Consider the following 18,075-nt stretch of genomic DNA (forward strand, 5'->3'; position numbering starts at 1 on the left):
AAAGTTGTAGTGACTGCTGAGTTAAGTCTGTGTCTTTTCCAGCTTGCCTGGGGACAGTAAGCTGGAGTGACCGTTTGTCTGACCCGGGGGGTGATCGGGGCCTTTGTTCAGCCTGCGGGCAAAAGTTGATAGAGCAGTCGTTGGGATACTTACCTCTCTGTGCAACATGGTGTCCTCTCCACCCATCCAAGCAAGCAGGCAGTATTAGCGCAGGCCAAGGGCAGGCAAAAACACTTGAGGAGGGTGAAGAGCAGGGGTGTTTGGGGCCCAAATAGAGAGATCTGGTCTAACCCCCTCCCCCTGGCACTTCCCACACCCTCAGGAGACCGAGGGACAGGACAGTACGTACATGTTTCGAGATGACAGCGCTGTAACTGAGTAATGCATAAACAGCTTGAGATACACATGCATAGAATTGAAGAGTTTGAAGGGACCCTGAGAATCATCCCCGTGACATTTGCATACGGCAGCGTTCCCCAAACTTGGGTCCCAGCAGTTTTTTAGACTACGCTTCCCAGCACCCCGATCATCTTGCTAGCTAGGGATGATGGGAGTTGTAGTCCAAAAACAGCTGGAGTATGGGAAATACTGGTATATAGGGTCTCACAGCAGAGGGGAAAGGACAAAAAAGTGGGGGGTGATGATGTGCTTTCTACTTTGTTTTGTATTGCGCGTGTGGTTTGTGTCTCTGAAAATGCTTGCCTTAGGAAGTCAGAGGTACCCAAAGGAATGTTTCATCTCAGTCACCCTACAAATAAAGGTCCATAAGAGGGGGGGGACCCATATTAAGACAGTGTCTTTATTAAGCTGACTGAAATGTCATGAACTGGTGTGCAAGCTTTTGATTTCCCTAGGCTAGGTGGCAATGAAAAGCAATGACAAACCTAGACATCATCTTAAAAAGCAGAGACATCACCTTGCCGACAAAGGTCCGTATAGTTAAAGCTATGGTTTTCCCAGTAGTGATGTATGGAAGTGAGAACTGGACCATAAAGAAGGCTGATCGCCAAAGAATGGATGCTTTTGAATTATGGTGCTGGAGGATACTCTGGAGAGTCCCATGGACTGCAAGAAGATCAAACCTCTCCATTCTGAAGGAAATCAGCCCTGAGTGCTCACTGGAAGGACAGATCGTGAAGCTGAGGCTCCAATACTTTGGCCACCTCATGAGAAGAGAAGACTCCCTGGAAAAGACCCTGATGTTGGGAAAGATGGAGGGCACAAGGAGAAGGGGACAACAGAGGACGAGATGGTTGGACAGTGTTCTGGAAGCTACCAGCATGAGTGACCAAACTGCGGGAGGCGATGGAAGACAGGAGTGCCTGGCGTGCTCTGGTCCACGGGGTCACGAAGAGTCGGAAACGACTAAACAACAACAACAACGCTAGATGGTAAGAAAAAATCCAATGAGAGAGAAAGCAGGAGGGAAAGAGAAAAGTGGAAGGTGTGGGCATTTGGTAAGAGTTTTGAGATGGCATGGCAGAGTAGCACCATTAGAAACTGAGATACGAAAGCTAGGAGCTAAATGGTACCTTCAACCTAGGTTATGGACACAACAACGGAATGTCTAGGTGCGCTTTATAACAAGAATACAAAGCTGAGAATGAACGAACTGCAGCTAAAATATTATGTTCATTTTTCACATGGTCTGGTCCTTCCCCTGCCCACCCCCCTAATATTCTTAAGAAGGTCTCTCTTCCAGTCTTCAGAGAGTAGCTGGAGGTGGAGAGGCAGAAAAAGGTCCTCCTTACCTTCCACTCAGCAGTTTTAATCTGAAATCTTAGGCTCAGTACTGCGCCCAGAGCTCAGAAACTGCTCGCGTTAACAAAATTCCCTGTCGCAAAACGCACCTAGAACAATGGGAGTTTTGACCGTTGGGGAGAAGTAGCAGACATTTTGCGCAATTCAGGATACATCTAGGCCGTCTGGGAAGAGGAAACGCATTTACAGCGACGGGCGATTCCATCCTCTCTTCAACACGATGAATTTTCATGAGGACCTTTTTTTAAATTAAAAAAAAGTACAAGTTGCAGCAGAAAAGGGAAGAACAGACTTTGAAGACTGGGGGGAAACGAAACTGAAATATAGACACCCTCCCCCCCTCACCTGCTTATGGGTTGCTGGTGTTGTTGTTTTTAACTATTAACTTGATGAAGAGTTCTGGGGAACCGAGAGCTTGCATGCTATTTTGTGACATTTCAGTCGGCTTAAGAAAGCTGTTGCCTTAATGCAGAGTTCAGGGCAAGGGGTGCCCATCATTCTAGTGTTAGCTGTAGGAGCCAAGGTCTCTTCACCCTGTTATTCACCATAGGAGCCACACATTTTCTGCTGGCCTTTGCAACAAACAATGTCCGGGTTTTCAGCTTTTATGTGTTGTGAGATCCGATTGCCTTGCATAGCTAGGGCAGCTCTAGCCGGTTTTGCTGCTGCTGTTCTCACCCCAGCACATCGATTCTCTATGTGCAAAAAGAACGTGAGTCTAGAGCAGGAACTTTGCAACAGTGGAGATTTTGAACCATCCTAACACACCCTCGGGACGCAGGTGGCGCTGTGGGTTAAGCCATAGAGCCTAGGATTTGCCGATCAGAAGGTCGGCAGTTCGAATCCCCACGACAGGGTGAGCTCCCGTTGCTCGGTCCCTGCTCCTGCCAACCTAGCAGTTCAAAAGCACATCAAAGTGCAAGTAGATAAATAGGAACCGCTCGGGCAGGAAGGTAAACGGTGTATCCGTGCGCTGCTCTGGTTCTCCAGAAGCTGCTTAGTAATGCTGGACACATGACCCGCAAACTGTACACCGGCTCCCTCGGCCAATAAAGCAAGATGAACGCCGCAACCCCAGAGTGGGTCACGACTGGACCTAATGGTCAGGGGTCCCTTTACCTTTAACACAATGCTGGTGGTTGCTTGGACTAGGCCTGCAGCCTTTCTCAACCTGTGGGCCCCCAGATGTTGTTGAACTACAACTCCCATCACCCCTAGCTAGCAAGGCCAGTGCTCAGGGATGATGGGATTTGTAGTCCAACAACATCTGGGGACCCACAGGTTGAGAACTGCTGGAGGGCTGCCTGTTAAATCTCAATTCATAATTTAGATACTTTTGAACAACAGCCTTCACACCATCACCTCCCCACGAAATGACACAGGATCACGTCGTCATCGCCCTGACTTAACTTTCTTTACATTTATTTATTTAGGTAACCTTCACGTTTTGTCCAGACAAACAGCTCCTTAGAAAAAATAAACCGCTCCGGAATAGCCCCGGGCTTTTGGATAAAATAAATCCATTTTGCTTCTGCTACACAGTTTTTATCTTCTTAACATTTCACGAGTGAACTTAGCTTTTCAAAAGGTAGGGGGAGGAAGAGGGTCGGAAGAGTTACCCGAGAGCAAAACCTCCTTCCCCGAAGTAGCAAACTACAGACCACACAGACCACATCACTTCACTTGAAAAAACAGAACATCAGACTTCTGCTTTTGTGTTTTTTATACAAACCGATAGAATAAAAAAACTAGTCTGTCTAATAACCCACAACTAAAAGGGAAGAAGGGAAGGTAGAAAGAATCTTAAAATTCTCAAAACCCTGATTTACGAAAGCAGCAAAGTGGTAGCAAAGTGCGAGTGATCCTTCCATGCGCTGCAGCTGCACACAGAAATATATTTATATTTATATATATTTTTATATATACTGGCAGGCAGGTACCTACATTGCACATTGGATTTCTCTCAGGGCACAATATAACGTGCCGAGATCTAAAATATGCTATATCGCATGGCTCGACTAATGGCTTTTTTTGTTTTTTAATTAAATGCTAAGCAATTAAGCAGGAAGACTATGTGCTAGTGAGTCACGCGTGAAAAGGCCAGAATGGATATTGCGTTGCATTTTCCCTTGTTCCGTAAAAACAAAATAAAAAGAAGAAAGTGCAATATTGACCGTCCAGTGTCTCTCTTCAAATGGCAAGGATCTGTGGAGTTTGGCCTGGAGGAAGTCTGGGCACAGCCTGTCATGCGTCACCTCTGCCACCCCAATTTTACTCCAAAGGAGACTTTGCGCGGTCCAGAAAGAGGAGTGCAGAGAGACTTAATAGCTCTGGGGGTCGAGGAACAACCACCCTCAGGTATCATTTGGGCATCTTTTTAGGCACCAGCCTGATCAAGAGATGAGAAACGGGGCTGGGGAGAATCAGGCTATTAAAGAAAAAAAAAACTCAGGCTGGGGACCTTTGATTGACACCTGCCCATCGGTTATTGGATCCAACCGGAAGATGCAGCAACACTCCACAGGATGTGCAGGTGAAACAAGGCAGAGGCACCAGGAGGGCCGTCGTCTCGCAGTGGGGCTGTTGGGGGGAAGAAGGTCGGCTTCCCAGAAAGTGGCACAGTTGGCAGTTCGGGTTTGGTCTTGCCAAAAGGCTGCAGCCAGCACCAGTGGAGGGAGGAATCGGTGCTCCTGGCTCCGGTCGGCTATTCGGTTTTGGACTCCTCCAAGATCTGCGGCAAGTTTTGATCCTTCCGCGAGGCGGCAGGCTTCGCCGGCGGGACGGGAGGGGCTCCGCCGCCGCCACTGCTGCTGCCGCCGCCGCCGCCGCCACCGCTGCTGCTACTACTGTTGTAGTCCTGGATGGCCTTGGGCTCGTTGGTGTGGTACGAGCCCTTGTAGCGGTGATGGTGCAGGTACATCAAGAGGAGAGCGGCCGCCAGCAGCAGGAGCAGGAAGAAAATCACTGAGGGAAAAAGGCAAGAGTGAAGGGGGAGGACGTGAATAACCCAGAAGCGAGGCTACACATGGGCAGGGCCATAGCTCCTTGGTAGACCATATGGGTTGCCTGCAGGTGCCAGGTTCAACTCCCAGCTTCTCCAGTTATAACAACAACAACAACAATTGATAATAATTGATAATAATTCATAATGATTCATAATGATTCATAATTCATAATAATTAATAAATACTACTACTACTACTACTAATAATAATAATAATAGCGCTGGGAGAGTGCTGGGAATGGCTGAGTTCTCCACATCATCATCAAAATAATAATAAATATTATTGTTTGTATTATTTATAGCCCGCCCAACTGGCTGGGTTTCCCCAGCCACTCTGGGCGGCTTCCAACACAATATTAAAATACAGGAATGCATCAAACGGGGACGCGGCTGGTGCTGTGGGTTAAACCACAGAGCCTAGGACTTGCCGATCAGAAGGTCGGCGGTTCGAATCCCCACAACGGGGTAAGCTCCCGTTGCTCGGTCCCTGCTCCTGCCCACCTAGCAGTTTGAAAGCATACCAGTGCAAGTAGATAAATAGGTACCGCTCTGGCGGGAAGGTAAACGGCGTTTCCATGCACTGCTCTGGTTTGCCAGAAGCGGCTTAGTCATGCTGGCCACATGACCCAGAAGCTGTACGCCGGCTCCCTCGGCCAATAAAGTGAGATGAGCGCCGCAACCCCAGAGTCAGTCATGACTGGACCTAATGGTCAGGGGTCCTTTTACCTTTACCTAATGCATCAAACATTAAAAGCTTCCCTAAACAGGGCTGCCTTCAGATGTCTTCTAAAAGTCTGGTAGTTGTTCTTCTCTTTCACATCTGTTGGGAGGGTGTTCCACAGGGCGGGTGCCACTACCGAGAAGGCCCTCTGCCTGGTTCCCTGTAGCTTGGCTTCTTGCGGTGAGGGAACCGCCAGAAGGCCCTCGACGCTGGACCTCAGTGTCCGGGCAGAACAATGGGGGTGGGGACGCTCCTTCAGGTCTACTGGACCAAGGCCGTTTAGGGTTTTAAAGGTTAAGGCTGGGAATGTCCCCCTCTGCATCTGAAACCCTGGGGAGCTACTGCCAACCCACGCAGACAGTGCTGAGCCCTTAGGTGGACCCGTGGTCGGACGTGGCATCCTGTGGCTTCCTCCGTTCTTAGGTGTGGCTGTAGCACGGTAGGCCACAGTCAGCATCTAAATCTGAGCTCTCAAAGCTGCCATGGTGCTGCTCTTGGGCCAAAGTTCCTAGCAACCCTCTTGGTCTCCCACTCACCTCCAATGATGATCGCGATCCAGCCATCGTCGTGGATGTACAGGAAGTCAACTGGAAGGACACAGAGGACCAGGATGAATAAAAATCAATGATTTTTTAAAAAAATCGGATTTTAAAAATAATTAAATTGGATTTTTTATTTAAATCAGGGTTTTGTTTTTATTTAAATCAGATTTTTAAAATAAAATGCTTTTGGAGGGAAAATCTTTCTAAAGATAGTTTTCTTTTTACGTTACATTATAGGCCAAAGGCTATTCATCAGGAAATAAGGATTTGTTTTAAGTTTTTCATGTGTGCTAAAACTCGTAAGTTTTTTTTAAAGAATGTTTAATCACATCAGTTAACAAACATATGCTATATGTTATTGTTTTAGTTAAATAAATTGTTATTAAGGAAATGATTATTTATCTCCTTCCAATAAAGTACAAGGATCAAAAGTTGTCCAAATATAAACAGTTAACATTAAACCTCACAATAATTTCTTAATTATCTGTCTATGTATTTCTAATAGTATAACCAAATCAGTAATATTTGATATAACTGTAAAAACTACTCTGAAAATTTATTATTCCAAAAATGAAACCTTCCTCTAGTTGTAAATATTAAGATGATACCAGCAATAATGAGTCTTTCTGTTAAAAAAAAGAAAGATTTAAATCAGGTCTTATTGACTAGTGATTTAAATTGTGATTGCAAAAACGCTCAAAATAAAACAACATATAGCTCTCAATGCAATTTTACATTGACGACAGCGCCCTCTGGTGTCACATGTTGATAACGCATTTGCAGTGGTACCTTGGTTCTCGAACTTAGTCCGTTCCAGGAGTCCGTTTGACTGCTGAAACGGTTCAAAAACCAAGGCGCAGCTTCCGATTGGCTGCAGGAGCTTCCTGCCCTCAAGCAGAAGCCATGTCGGACGTTCGGCTTCCGAAAAACGTTCGCAAACCGGAACACTTACTTCCGGGTTTGCAGCGTTCGGGAGCCGATTTGTTCATCAGCTAAGCCGTTCGGGAACCAAGGTACGACTGTTTAATGTTTTAACTCACCAGTGTAGATTAGTCCAAGGGTTCTGGCCCAAACATCACCTTGGACACTTGAAGGAAGGCTAGGGGTGCTCCAGCGGGTACAGAATGCCGCAGCGAGGCTCCTTACGGGGTTCTTGGCGTGGAATCACATTCATCCAGTGTTTTACCAACTGCACTGGCTCCCGGTGGAGTACAGGGTCAGGTTTAAGGTGCTGGTTTTGACCTTTAAAGCCCTATGCAGCCTAGGACCCACGTACCTACGGGAGCCCCTCTCCTGGTATGCCCCGCGGAGGACCTTAAGGTCCACAAATGACAACAGGTCCAAGGTGTTTAGATTGGGCTCAACTAGGGCCAGGGCCTTTTCAGTACTGGCCCTGACTTGGTGGAACACTCTGTCACAAGAGACTAGGGCCCTGCAGGACTCGACATCTTTCCGCAGGGCCTGCAAGACAGAGCTGTTCCGCCTGGCCTTTGGTTTGGACTCAGTCTGACCCTTATGTTTCCCTCCCCTTATGGTTTTGATCTATGGGCTACTTTTAAAATGAGGCTGCATTTTAACCTGTACAGTGGTGCCCCGCAAGACGAACGCCTGGCAAAACGGAAAACCCGCTAGACGAAAGGGTTTTCCGTTTTGGAGGCGCTTCGCAAAACGAATTTCCCTATGGGCTTGCTTCGCAAGACGAAAATGTCTTGCAAGTTCCTGCGGGGTTTTCCCCCTTTTCCCCCCCTTTTCCTAAGCCCTAAGCCACTTATCAGCTGATCCGCTGATAAGCCGCTTATCAGCTGATCCGCTAAAAGCCACTAAACCGCTAATAGCGCTAATCCGCTAAGCTGTCAATGGGCTTGCTTCGCAAGACGAAAAAACCGCTATATGAAGAGCCTCACGGAACGGATTAATTTCGTCTTGCGAGGCACCACTGTATTTTAAATTAGTTGTTTCCTCTCCCCCCCCCCCAAATATGTTTTTACTGTGATTTTATTGATGTTAGCCACCCTGAGCCCGGCTCTGGCTGGGGAGGGCGGGGTGTAAATAACATTTATTATTATTATTAAATTTATTAAGAGGTTTCCTCGCCCCCAAGTAAGCACAGTCTTGCCCCCAGCCCTTCCTTCCCCATAAATGCTACCTTACCTGGGTCTATGTACCAGGGGTCAAGTTCCGGTGGCGTTTCGACGTAAGAGTTGGGCATAGAGGCACAGCTGGACTCCACCAGCCGCCCTTTGATGCTGTAGGGGCGGATGGGATTTTTGCCACTGGCCCGGAAGATGGTTTTCAGAGGCACAATGCTGTTGAATTTCACTCCTGAGAGGCAACCTGTGAAGCCCGGTGTGTTGTATCTTTGTATGTCCGGGTGAATCAGGCCCGTCTCTGTGGACCATGGAAGACAAGAAGAGCAGGACAGGACAGGGTTAAACAGACATCAGCTTCTTCCTCAGCTCCCCCTCAAACCTTAACCCCCCCAAAAAAACTACCCCAAATCAGGGAAATGATATATAATGAATTGGGGGGGGATTAAATTTTAAACGATGCCTTATGAGGAACGGCTAAGGGAGCTGGGCATGTTTAGCCTGGAGAAGAGGAGGTTAAGGGGTGATATGATAGCCATGTTCAAATATATAAAAGGATGCCACATAGAGGAGGGAGAAAGGTTGTTTTCTGCTGCTCCAGAGAAGCGGACACGGAGCAATGGTTCCAAACTACAAGAAAAAAGATTCCACCTAAATATTAGGAAGAACTTCCTGACAGTAAGAGCTGTTCGACAGTGGAATTTGCTGCCAAGGAGTGTGGTGGAGTCTCCTTCTTTGGAGGTCTTTAAGCAGAGGCTTGACAACCATATGTCAGGAGTGCTCTGATGGTGTTTCCTGCTTGGCAGGGGGTTGGACTCGATGGCCCTTGTGGTCTCTTCCAACTCTATGATTCTATGATTCTATTCTATGATCCTCCCTCAAAAAACCCCCAGAGTCCTTTTTGTTGGGGATAATTCAGAGGGAAATTCCCAGGTGTCAAAAAAGACTACAGTATGTATGCCACTACCACGGCCAGTGTCTTGGAAAATGAGCGAGGCCCCAGCCAAAGAAGAATGGCAACTTAAATTGATGGAATAAAAGCAGCTTGCAGACTTAACATATAGAATATAAAAGAACAAGAAGAATGCACGTTTAAAGAAGACTGGAAAATGTTTACTGAATATCTGGGTGAAATTTGTGTTCATTTAAAAACGCTGGTAGTGTTAAGATAAATTCAACAGTGTAAATAAGTTTTGAGGGATGTAAAAATGGATTACTGAATGGTTTAGTTCATGTAAAATATTCAGGGAATGTATAGGATGCAAAATGAACCACGGAAAGAGAAGAAGGGAAGTCATTGATTTATGGTTGTTGAAATGAGTGTTTTGAAATGTAATTTAGAAATTTGAAAAAGAAATTGTGTGTGTCAATGGGTTTAAATGTATGTAATAAAACAGGTTGTTCAATGAAATGAAATGAAAACTACCCCAAATCAAAAGCACTGACAACGGTCAGCCGTTTCAGTTTTTGAAAAAGCCTTGAGATCTGTAAGGACAGGCTTAGGAGTCAATGTCTGGCGGGAAGTAAGGCAGCACTCCAGGGGGAAAGGGGCTCTTTGTTCCTTTCCCCATCTAGCGACAGAAGGGCATGCTATGCAAATTAAGGACGCGCATGCAAAATTCATATGATCTGCATAATTTATTCAGCCCAGAACCTGCAAAATCATTTCCAGCCCCGTTACAGAATGTTCATACAGAGAGGTCTGCGTTTGAAGGATGCAACAAGGGGGAAAGGAAAGGGAAAGTGGGGGGGGGGAGAGCTTGCAGAAAGTGGGGTGGAAGGAAAAGACGTGAAAAGGGGAGCAGGAGGGCAGCAGAAGAGCAGAGGCGCTCGGGCGATGGCGGCTCTTTGAAGAAACGAGTTCCCCATTTGCCTTAGAGGAGGCCCCAGGGTGCCGGCCTCTGCGTCAGACCCTTCTCCTCCTTTTACAGACTCAGCTGCCACCAAATTCTATTACCGTATTTTTCACTCTATAGGACGCACCCGACCATAGGAGGGGGAGAACAGGGGAAAAATTCTCCCCCTCTCTGCTCAGCGCCCCTTCAGTGAAGCAGCAGGAGAAACGGAGCCCATTCCATTTCTCCTCCCGCTTGGCTGAAGGGGCGCTGCGCAGCTCTTCCTCTCTCCTGAAGCCAGAAGAGTCTTGTTCTCCCGGCTTCAGCAATAGGAACCCGAAGCCTTTGGAGCGCAGCGCAAGTTCCCACTGTGCTCCAAAGGCTTCAGGCGGCTATCCCTGAAGCCTGGAGACCAAGAGGGGTCAGTGCGCACCGACCCCTCTCGCTCTCCAGGCTTTAGCAAAAGCAACGCGAAGCCTCCGGAGCGCGGAGGGAACGCTCCCTCTGCGCTTCAGAGGCTTCGCGTTGCTATCGCTGAAGCCAAGGAGCCTGCATTCGCTCCATAGGACGCACACACATTTCCCCTTAATTTTTGGAGGGGGGGGGGAGTGCGTCCTATAGAGCGAAAAATACGGTAAGTATCAAAGCTCACAGTTCCCTATCGGGCATATATATAAAACAACAAACTTCCGTATACCGAAGGGAGGCCCCTGAGGATGCAGAGGCCATCTCCTCATTTTGGGGTGGCCACATTTTGCTTTGGAACTGATAGGCACTCCCAGGTTGGCGATTAGAAGGAATGGGGGTCTCCAGGAACACAGGGGAAAGAGGAGAACAGAGGCTGTTTCGAGGGACAGGGCAGAATCCAGAAATGTGGAAGTGGAAGGAGGAGAGAACTATGTTTGTGAGCCTAAAAGCAAAGCAGAGTTGGGTGTCAGGGTGAACTTATGTAGAGCAGGCACCCCCCCCCCTCAATCTGGAGCTTTCTAGATGTTGGCCACTGGCCATGGGTTGGGAATCCAAAGTAACTGGAAGGAACCAGGGCAGCTGAAGGCTGACTGGCCCACCCAAGGAGCTGGGCATGGACCCACGACTCTCACTCACCCATGAAACGACCGAGATAGAGCGCCTTGGGCGAGTCAAGTCTGCCATCCACAAAGAGGGAGAGCTGGTACACCTGGACTGGGTAATAATCCAACTAAAGGAAGGAAGAAAAGAGATGATATACTATAAGGCTGATTAGGATACCCTCACAGAGAACAGTGGACTGGTGACCTGGAAACTACAACTAATCCAGAATGCGGCAGCTAGACTGGTGACTGGGAGTAGCCGCCGAGACCACATAACACCGGTCCTGAAAGACCTACATTGGCTCCCAGTACGTTTCCGAGCACAATTCAAAGTGTTGGTGCTGACCTTTAAAACCCTAAACGGCCTCGGCCCAGTAGACCTGAAGGAGTGTCTCCACCCCCATTGTTCTGTCCAGACGTGAGGTCCAGCTTTGAGGGACGTCTGGTGGTTCCCTCACTGCAAGAAGTGAGGCTACAGGGAACCAGGCAGATGGCCTTCTTGGTGGTGGCACCCGCCCTGTGGAACGCCCTCCCACCAGATGTCAAGGAAATAAACAACCTTCTGACTTTTAGAAGACCTCTGAAGGCAGCCCTGTTTAGGGAAGCTTTTAATGTTTGAAGTTTTATTCTGTTTAATGTTCTGTTGGGAGCTGCCCAGAGTGGCTGGGGAAACCCAGCCAGTTGAGTGGACTATAAATAATACTAACATTAGTATTAGTATTAGTATTAGTATTAGTATTAGTAGTATTATTATTATTTTACAGTGGATAACTCAGCCATTCCCAGCGCTGTCCCAGGCCCTGTGGGCTACTTGTGGAAGGTTGTGTTCCCCACACCTCAACAACCAGTTTGATATATCAGCAGAGTACGTGGAGCCCCAGCTATATACTATATAAGAGTTCTTCTGGTCTCTGAAGTAAAGATACATATGTACAGAGAGATCTGGTAACACTATCTCCCTGCTAGGTAACGCTGCTGCGTAAAACACAGAGCCTCTTCCTCACATACAGAGTCAGACACTCCCATGGAAACAGGGCAGTATCCAGACAGGACAGAACAATATGGCATACATCATAAAAACAATGCCTGTTATACCTGTTTCTACACCTAGGCATTCTTGGACTAATGGAAGGGTAAATGACTCAGCAAGACATACACTTGGCCTTGCTAGTGTTGCTATGGCAACCCAGCGCACCTGGCACCTTATCTCAGAACTTCCAGACGCTGGGAATGTGTGCCTGGAGACACGAAGCCAAGCACTGCATTATTTAATCATTTGTCCGCATGACACCAACGGGCCCACACTCCGCAGAGCAGAAAGCTGCTGGGCTACTCTCCCGAGAGTCCCTCCCTCCCTCCAGACAGTGAGAGAGCCACAGGGCCAGAGGTGAAGACCATGTGTAGTCCTCTAGGCATTGCTGAACTGCGGCCTCCATCACTCAACTGAGACTGATGGGAGCTGGGAGCCAAGCAACAACAGGGGGGCTCCAGGTCCCTTCCGCCGCACAACGCCTTTCTGCAGGCCCCTCCCCACTCGTGCAGCAAGAGGGGGCCCCCTTACCTGTGTGTACAACGTTCGATTGACGCGTGTGACATTGATACTGTGTGGCTGTCCGTCGGCCACAGAGCGTGTGCTCAGGGGGTAGATGGCAGGGAGGGCGCCCAGTTGGTAGTGCAGCTGCAGGATGCCTGCAAGGGAAATGGCAACAGGTAGAAGGGGACAGCAAGGAGGAGATAGCCTCCTCCTTTGAAACAAGAGCTCTCAAAGGGGTGCCATGCTGGTGCGACAGCAAGTGTGGCCGGAACAACCAAAGAAACTTTTGAACATTTCAGTGTTGAGTCCTGAAAGACCTACAGTGGCTCCTGGTACATTTCCGAGCACAATTCAAAGTGTTGGTGCTGACCTGTAAAGCCCTAAACAGCCTCTGCCCTGTAGACCTGAAGGAGTGTCTCCACCCCCATCATCCAGCCCTGACACTGGGGTCCAGCTCCAAGAACCTTCTGTGAGAAGTGAAGCTACAGGGAACCAGGCAGAGGGCCTTCTTGGTAGTGGCACCCACCCTGTGAAACAACCTCCCATCAGATGTCAAGGAAATAAACAACTATCTGACTTTTAGAAGACATCTGAAGACAGATGTTTAGGGAAGTTTTTAATGATTTGGCATTCCCTCAGGACATATGGAGGGCAACCATCATTTCCAAGACAACCCTCATCACAAACATGGCAAATCTGGAACTACAGTTGCAATCGAATTTATTCAACCCCCACTGCAAAGCAGATTTATTATCAAAATTTACCTACTTCCAGCTGTTTGCAATGAGCAAATCGCATTTTTAATACAGTGGTACCTCGGATTACATACGCTTCAGGTTACAGACTCCGCTAACCCAGAAACAGTACCTCAGGTTAAGAACTTTGCTTCAGGATGAGAACAGAAATCGTGCTCCGGTGGCGCAGCGGTAGCAGGAGGCCCCATTAGCTAAAGTGATGCTTCAGGTTAAGAACAGTTTCAGGTTAAGAACGGACCTCAGGAACGAATTAAGTACAGTGGTGCCCCACAAGACGGAAAACTCGCTAGATGAAAGAGTTTTCCGTTTTGGAGGTGCTTCACAAAACGAATTTCCTATGGGCTTGCTTCGCAAGACGAAAATGTATTGCGAGTTCCTGCGGGTTTTTTTCCCTTCCCCCCCTTTTTCTAAGCCGCTAAGCCGCTTATCCGATAAGCCGCTAAAAGCCGCTAAGCCGCTAATAGCGCTAATCCGCTAAGCCGTCAATGGGCTTGCGTCGCAAGACGAAAAAACCGCAAGACGAAGAGACTCGCGGAACGGATTAATTTCGTCTTGCGAGGCACCACTGTACTTAACCTGAGGTACTACTGTATTCTGGTGGCAGGGAAAACCCAGCCAGATGTGCGGAGTATAAATAATATCATATTATTATTATTATCATCATTATTAGGCCATCTGCTGTGGATGCTGTAGTTAAGATTCATGCGTTGCAGGGGGGGCTGGACTCGATTACCCCTGGGAGCAATCCCTTCCAACTCTACAATTCTATGAACTATCGCGACGCCATGGCAAGATGCGTTGTCAACAAGAAAGAGGCCAGATTCGGAGGGCCCCGGGGCTAGCTCCCGTGGTGCTCACCGTCCTCGCGGATCAAAATGGTCATGTAATCGTGCACAAAGGTGCTGACGTAGATCAGGACGGCGGGGGCCGAAGTGGTGCGGAAGCTAAGCCACACATCCTCCCTGGTTAGGTTGTAGCCAGGGAGCGGCTGAATCGGCTGGTGGAGAATGTTGGAGAACTCCCGGACCACGTGCAAGGGCATCGTCATGATGTCATAGCGTACCCAGGTGCCTTGCTCGAAGTAGGCGCCAATGTCTGCAAAAGGGGAATAGATGGGGGAACACGGCAATGGTTAGGCGGAGAGTCAAAGGCCTAAGGAAAATAATAATAATAAATTTTATTTATACCCCGCCCTCCCCAGCCAAGGCCGGGCTCAGGGCGGCTAACAAGCAATAATAAAAACAGGTTGAATGAATACAACTTAAAAACAAGATTACAATACAACATTAAAACATCAAAACATTAAGATGCAGCCTCTTCACAGGAGGAGAAAGGAAAAAGTAAGAGGGGGAGGGAATCAAACTGATTCTAAGCCAAAGGCCAGGTGGAACAACTCTGTCTTACAGGCCCTGTGGAAAGAAATCAGATCCTGCAGGGCCCTGGTCTCATGAGACAGAGCGTTCCACCAGGACGGAGCCAGTGTTGAAAAGGCCCTGGCTCTGGTTGAGGCTAATTTAACTTCCTTAGGACCCGGGACCTCTAGGGTGTTGCTATTTATGGACCTCAATGTCCTCTGTGGGGCATACCGGGAGAGGCGGTCCCGTAGGTACGAGGGTCCTAGGCCGTGAAGGGCTTTAAAGATCAAAAGCAGCACCTTAAATCTGACCCTGTACTCCACCGGGAGCCAGTGCAGCTGGAAAAGCACTGGGTGAATATGCTCCCATGGCAGAGACCCCGTGAGGAGCCTCGCTGCAGCATTCTGCACCCTCTGGAGTTTCTGGGTCAGCTTCAAGGGCAGCCCCGTGTAGAGCGAATTACAGTAGTCAAGCCTGGAGGTGACCGTCGCATGGATCACTGTGGCCAGGTCGGGGCGGGAGAGGTAAGGGACCAACTGCTTGATGCGGCGAAGGTGGGGAAAAATCAGCCGTGCCTTCTCCGTCCTGCCCCCTCCTCGCCTCACCACTTCATCCCAACCTTCCGGACTTGTTTATGGTTCTCACCCAGGTTGCAGAAAGGTCCTTCAAAGCCAGAGACCGAGCAGTTGCAGGTGTAGTGGCTGTAGGCCTCGAGGCAAGTGCCGTAGTTCCGGCACGGCACCAAAGGGTTCCGGCAATGCCCAGTGCAGTTCACAAGCACTCCTTCTGTCTCGTTGGCTTTCCCCTCCAAGTTGAGGGTGACCCCGTTCATGCGCAGGCCCCGCAAGCAGCCCAAGAAGGGGCGCAGGTAGTATTCGGCAGCGCCTAAGAAAAGGGGACAGGAAATGAAAACATTAACAGCTGCCTTGCTGGATCTAGGCAAGCTCGTTTTAAGTGTTCCGGTCCCAGTGGAAAACAGCAAGGTGTTTTTGTAATGTCCGTTGCCTTTGAAGCTGGACAAGAACTTTTAAAAAGAATGGTGGGAAATTGTAATTTATCTAGGAGACCACTGTCAGCAGATGGAAACATTAGCAGGATTTTAATCACACTTGTAATGTAACCAACACTATGGATACAAAATTATGGAATAATATGCAGTTATAAATGTTGACAACAGGACCCATAGAGGGGATGGGGGGGGGGAGTTTCGAGATTCAGAGAAATCTCTATATATGGTGATGCGTTTGGTAATGTGATAGCTTTTTACATGTAAAATCAAATAAAAAATTTTTTTTAAAAAAATTAACCTAGAAGTTTTTAGCTATGGAAATAAAGTTTTTAACAAATAAAATGAAGAGGATGGCGAAGGTGATAAAGCTAGATTTTCACCACCCACCCACACACAAAAATGAGATTTTGCCTGTTACAAAACTGAGCTGGGTGAGCTTTTTCATATTGATGAGTAAGCTGTATTGAGCCTGATCTAGTTTGAGGATATCAACAATGAAAGAACCTCTGACGGTGTCGTCCAATAGGGTATCTCTCCCTCTTTCTTTCTTTCTTTCTTTCTTTCTTTCTTTCTTTCTTTCTTTCAGACCACCCTGCCCATCCTCACTCACCCACATAGAGAGGCTTTGTGAGGTTCATGTGAAGGAAGGTCTGGGGAGGGGCCGCTCGCACAACCCAGGGCATCCGGTCAACCCGCATCCGAGCGAGCTTCACGTTGATCTCCACCCTGACCTCGTGCCACTCGTTGTCGTTGTAGGGCATGTCCCGGTGAACTGTCAGGTTCTCGTCCCCGTTGCCAATGTCGTATATGAATACCAGATCTCGGGTAGCTAGAAAACAGCAGCAGGAGAGAAGTGTCACACAACAGCTGCCTTCCAGGAGCATTGGGTGTAGTGGCGCGGCGAGCCAGGGCACCAAGCGGAGAGTCCGTGGAGGGGAGAGCAGGGAGGTAAGCGAGGCGGAGCGGGGGCTTGGTGCCTGCGTGCCTCCAGCGCCCGTCAGAGGCGGGAAGGCGCTAGATGCTTTCCCGCAGTCGAGAGCTCTCTCTCCTGGCTCTGCAACACACCATCTCCTCGGCTGCGTGGTGTGCGCTTGCATCCCAAGCTCTGCGCATCATAAACGTGACTCTACCACTGCTCTCCTCGTCTAGGTAAAGGTAAAGGGACCCCTGACCATTAGGTCCAGTCGTGAACGACTCTGGGGTTGCGGCGCTCATCTCGCTTTACTGGCCGAGGGAGCCGGTGTTTGTCTGCAGACAGTTTTTCCGGGTCATGTTGCCAGCATGACTAAGCCGCTTTTCTTCCCCTGCTCGATCCCCTCCAGTCATGCTCTCTCCTCCCACCCCCTTCCTCTCCGAGCAAGGACAGCGAGACTGCGGCTGAGTGAGCGTGCTTCTCTGCTGCGGTGATGTGGATGGCCCAGCTCACTTTGCCTGTCCCTGCCCGGACAATACCCCCGCCTGCTTCCCGTGCCATAACATGACCATAACACGCACGTAGTTTTTGGAGGAGGAAAATCCGTAGGCATGCCACCCGTAGGCATTCCCTCCATAACACGCACAGACATTTCCCCTTACTTTTTAGGAGGAAAAAGGTGAGTGTTATGGTGCAAAAAATACGGTAATTGCCTCTTGTCTATTTCTTGTCTATTTTTGGGGAATCCTCCAATGTGTTTAAGTTCTTACTCTGCTAACTATACATTGGGATCTACTCTGGATCAATACTGATTGGCATTTCAATGACGATTCCGTACTGTTAAGCTCCACACGGATGTAGTTCTTCGGCCCAATGTTCTCCAGGAAAGTGCCAGAGGGGGCAGAAGTCTTGAAGAAGAAACTGATATCCAGACTGTAGTTGACTTGGAAGGTGGGGAAGATCAAAGCCATTCCTCGGACGAAAGAAACGGTATTCCAAGAGTTGCCTGCAAATTGTAGAAAGTCCGTTATTAGTGCATGTAAAATGGGTGCGAGCCCCATCCCGGCCTCCCTCAGGGGCCCTCCTTCCGTTCCGATAGACACACGAGGGAACGGCATCCATATCCTCAGGCCGCTACTCACGGTCGCCATAGCAACGCAAAGGGCCCACGTAGAATTGGGCCTCCGACCCGGTACGGTTCGTGTCGCTGATCACCACCTGTGTGACAGGAAGATGGTCGACAAAATTCAGCAGCCCTTTATCCGCCCGCCTGGAAAAGAGAGAGAGAGCAATGTGTTAAGTTGTGGGTGAACATATCAGACGACACAGCGATTCTTCAAACAGCTCTTGTTTATTCAGAGGCCAGAACAGAACTGAACTGAAGGGTTCAGCCAGCCTGCTTATATAGAGCTCCACTACAACGCAACTGTAACAACTTTCTGTAACTATCCAATCACTGAACGTCACTTTCGATCCCTTATTTGCATGT

The 18,075-nt window shown here is 48.6% G+C and overlaps 1 protein-coding gene across 1 annotated transcript in view; it reads right to left on the reverse strand.

Moving 5' to 3' along the window:
- Positions 1 to 3,166: 3,166 nt before the first annotated feature.
- Positions 3,167 to 18,075, reverse strand: part of CNTNAP1 (contactin associated protein 1) — a 44,935-nt gene continuing 30,026 nt past the window's right edge. Inside the window, exons 15-24 of the mRNA XM_081837606.1 lie at positions 17,729 to 17,856; positions 17,425 to 17,592; positions 16,284 to 16,502; positions 15,310 to 15,549; positions 14,168 to 14,404; positions 12,582 to 12,709; positions 11,055 to 11,148; positions 8,180 to 8,416; positions 6,023 to 6,073; positions 3,167 to 4,725 (exon numbers count right to left, since the gene is read on the reverse strand). Coding sequence (XP_081693732.1) covers positions 4,466 to 4,725; positions 6,023 to 6,073; positions 8,180 to 8,416; positions 11,055 to 11,148; positions 12,582 to 12,709; positions 14,168 to 14,404; positions 15,310 to 15,549; positions 16,284 to 16,502; positions 17,425 to 17,592; positions 17,729 to 17,856 — 1,762 coding nt within the window. The 3' untranslated portion in view covers positions 3,167 to 4,465. The remainder of the gene's footprint in view (positions 4,726 to 6,022; positions 6,074 to 8,179; positions 8,417 to 11,054; positions 11,149 to 12,581; positions 12,710 to 14,167; positions 14,405 to 15,309; positions 15,550 to 16,283; positions 16,503 to 17,424; positions 17,593 to 17,728; positions 17,857 to 18,075) is intronic.

Source organism: Podarcis erhardii (genome assembly GCF_964252035.2).
Source record: "Podarcis erhardii genome assembly, chromosome: 13".
In the NCBI taxonomy this organism is placed as follows: domain Eukaryota; kingdom Metazoa; phylum Chordata; class Lepidosauria; order Squamata; family Lacertidae; genus Podarcis; species Podarcis erhardii.